The 1,735-nt window shown below is 32.0% G+C and overlaps 1 protein-coding gene across 1 annotated transcript in view; it reads left to right on the forward strand.

Moving 5' to 3' along the window:
- The window catches only part of LOC117112287, a 28,960-nt gene that overhangs the window by 5,376 nt on the left and 21,849 nt on the right, over nucleotides 1-1,735 (forward strand). The window contains exons 8-11 of the mRNA XM_033255355.1: nucleotides 728-886; nucleotides 1,166-1,255; nucleotides 1,353-1,547; nucleotides 1,635-1,674. Of these exons, the coding sequence (XP_033111246.1) occupies nucleotides 728-886; nucleotides 1,166-1,255; nucleotides 1,353-1,547; nucleotides 1,635-1,674 (484 nt within the window). The remainder of the gene's footprint in view (nucleotides 1-727; nucleotides 887-1,165; nucleotides 1,256-1,352; nucleotides 1,548-1,634; nucleotides 1,675-1,735) is intronic.

Consider the following 1,735-nt stretch of genomic DNA (forward strand, 5'->3'; position numbering starts at 1 on the left):
TGAGACTCAATGTTTCTCACAGCATGCATTGTTGTTCTTCTGTATATTGCTTTTAAAATATTTCAAGTTAAAATAATTGTGTACACCTCTGTCACTATATACCTCTGGTTAACAATTGATTTGATTTAGTTTAGTTTTAAAATACTGAACAAAACAATGTAGTCTGTGTAAACATTCATTTTTTTTCCTGAGCCATCAATTGTTTTTGCCCCAAAACCTTTACTCAGAAATACAAATATTGTATATCATTGGCGATAGTTTTCCTATTATATTCCTAGTGGGGGACTTCTTTGCAAATTATATGGATGTACACTTTTACAGTGCTTTCATGCAATAGTATAATAATGCTAAAATAGGTTTATTAACCGACTTCATTAAAATATAATACCCGGTACACTATCATTTTTTATCAGAAAAAAATTAAAAAATTAAAATTTCATTATTAAAATTAAAAACAATACAAGTATAATTTGATAATCTGTAATTAAGAGATTATGGCATTAAAACATTTGGAAAACTAACATTTTTTTAACTAGCCAACAAAATGTAGCAATTATAATTAAAAATTCCACAATAATTAGATTATTTTAATTCAACTAAAGACTAGATGATATATTTCCAAGAATACATAGAATAATAATTGGTAATGAATTTCATCTTGTTAGTAATGTTTTATAATATTTGAAAATAATTACATTTTGTGTCTTTCTAACATAATTCTTAACAGAGAAAAGTCAGTGACCCAAGCCAAGCACAGCTGCCATCAGAAAGGCAAAAACGAATAATTGACAGAATGATTGGAAAGGCCTCTGCATCAACTAGTAATGAGGACATGACTTACATTTGGGACTTTGCTGGCCAGCAGCTCTACTATATTACACATCGAGTAAGTACTCAATTTAGTTGTGTACCCTACTAATAGGATTCCCAGTGTAAGCAATAATCCTGGCCAGGATTCCCAGTGTAAGCAATAATCCTGGCCAGGATTCCCAGTGTAAGCAATAATCCTGGCCAGGATTCCCAGTGTAAACAATAATCCTTTCCAATACCGGAAAAACTTTCTTCCAATTTTAATGCCATTCATTTGGCTGAGATGATTTCTGAAGAATGATTACACAGCCTATTAGATCATCAATTAAGAATAAATTTTCTCATTTTCTTTTAGATATTCCTAACAAGTGAAGCAGTGTATTTGATTTTGTTCAATTTGATGGAAGGTATGCACGACAAGGGGAAGTGTAGAGTCTCCAGAATGGTAAATTTTTGTTTCCTTATAATGGTGGTTTTGTGGATGTGAGTGCTGTATTTAACTTAAACATTCATGTCAAAATCTTGTAATTTTTTTTCTTCAGGTAAAACAAGATGTGATGACATATGATATGACAAATGTACAGATTATCAAATACTGGATGAGGTTGATATATACTTATGCTGTCCCTGTTGAGTCACAAGCACAGGCTACACTGCAAGCCAAGAAACCTCAAATTGTGCTGGTTGGTACTCACAGCGAGAGCCTACAGGGTACCGCTGAAGACAAGAAGAAGAAGGTAAAATGTAATTGGAACTTGTGACATAATTAATTGATTATTAACATTTTGAATATGGTGTTATGCTCATGATATATTGTTATTCAGATTGAAGAACAGTTTGGTATAATATTTGAAGAAATCGAAGGTACTCCATATGAATGTCACGTGGTGAGGAAAATGTACGCCATCGACAACAAGTTTCCAAC

Source organism: Anneissia japonica, unplaced genomic scaffold (genome assembly GCF_011630105.1).
Source record: "Anneissia japonica isolate Jap-2015-1 unplaced genomic scaffold, ASM1163010v1 scaffold1709_len327053_cov138, whole genome shotgun sequence".
In the NCBI taxonomy this organism is placed as follows: domain Eukaryota; kingdom Metazoa; phylum Echinodermata; class Crinoidea; order Comatulida; family Comatulidae; genus Anneissia; species Anneissia japonica.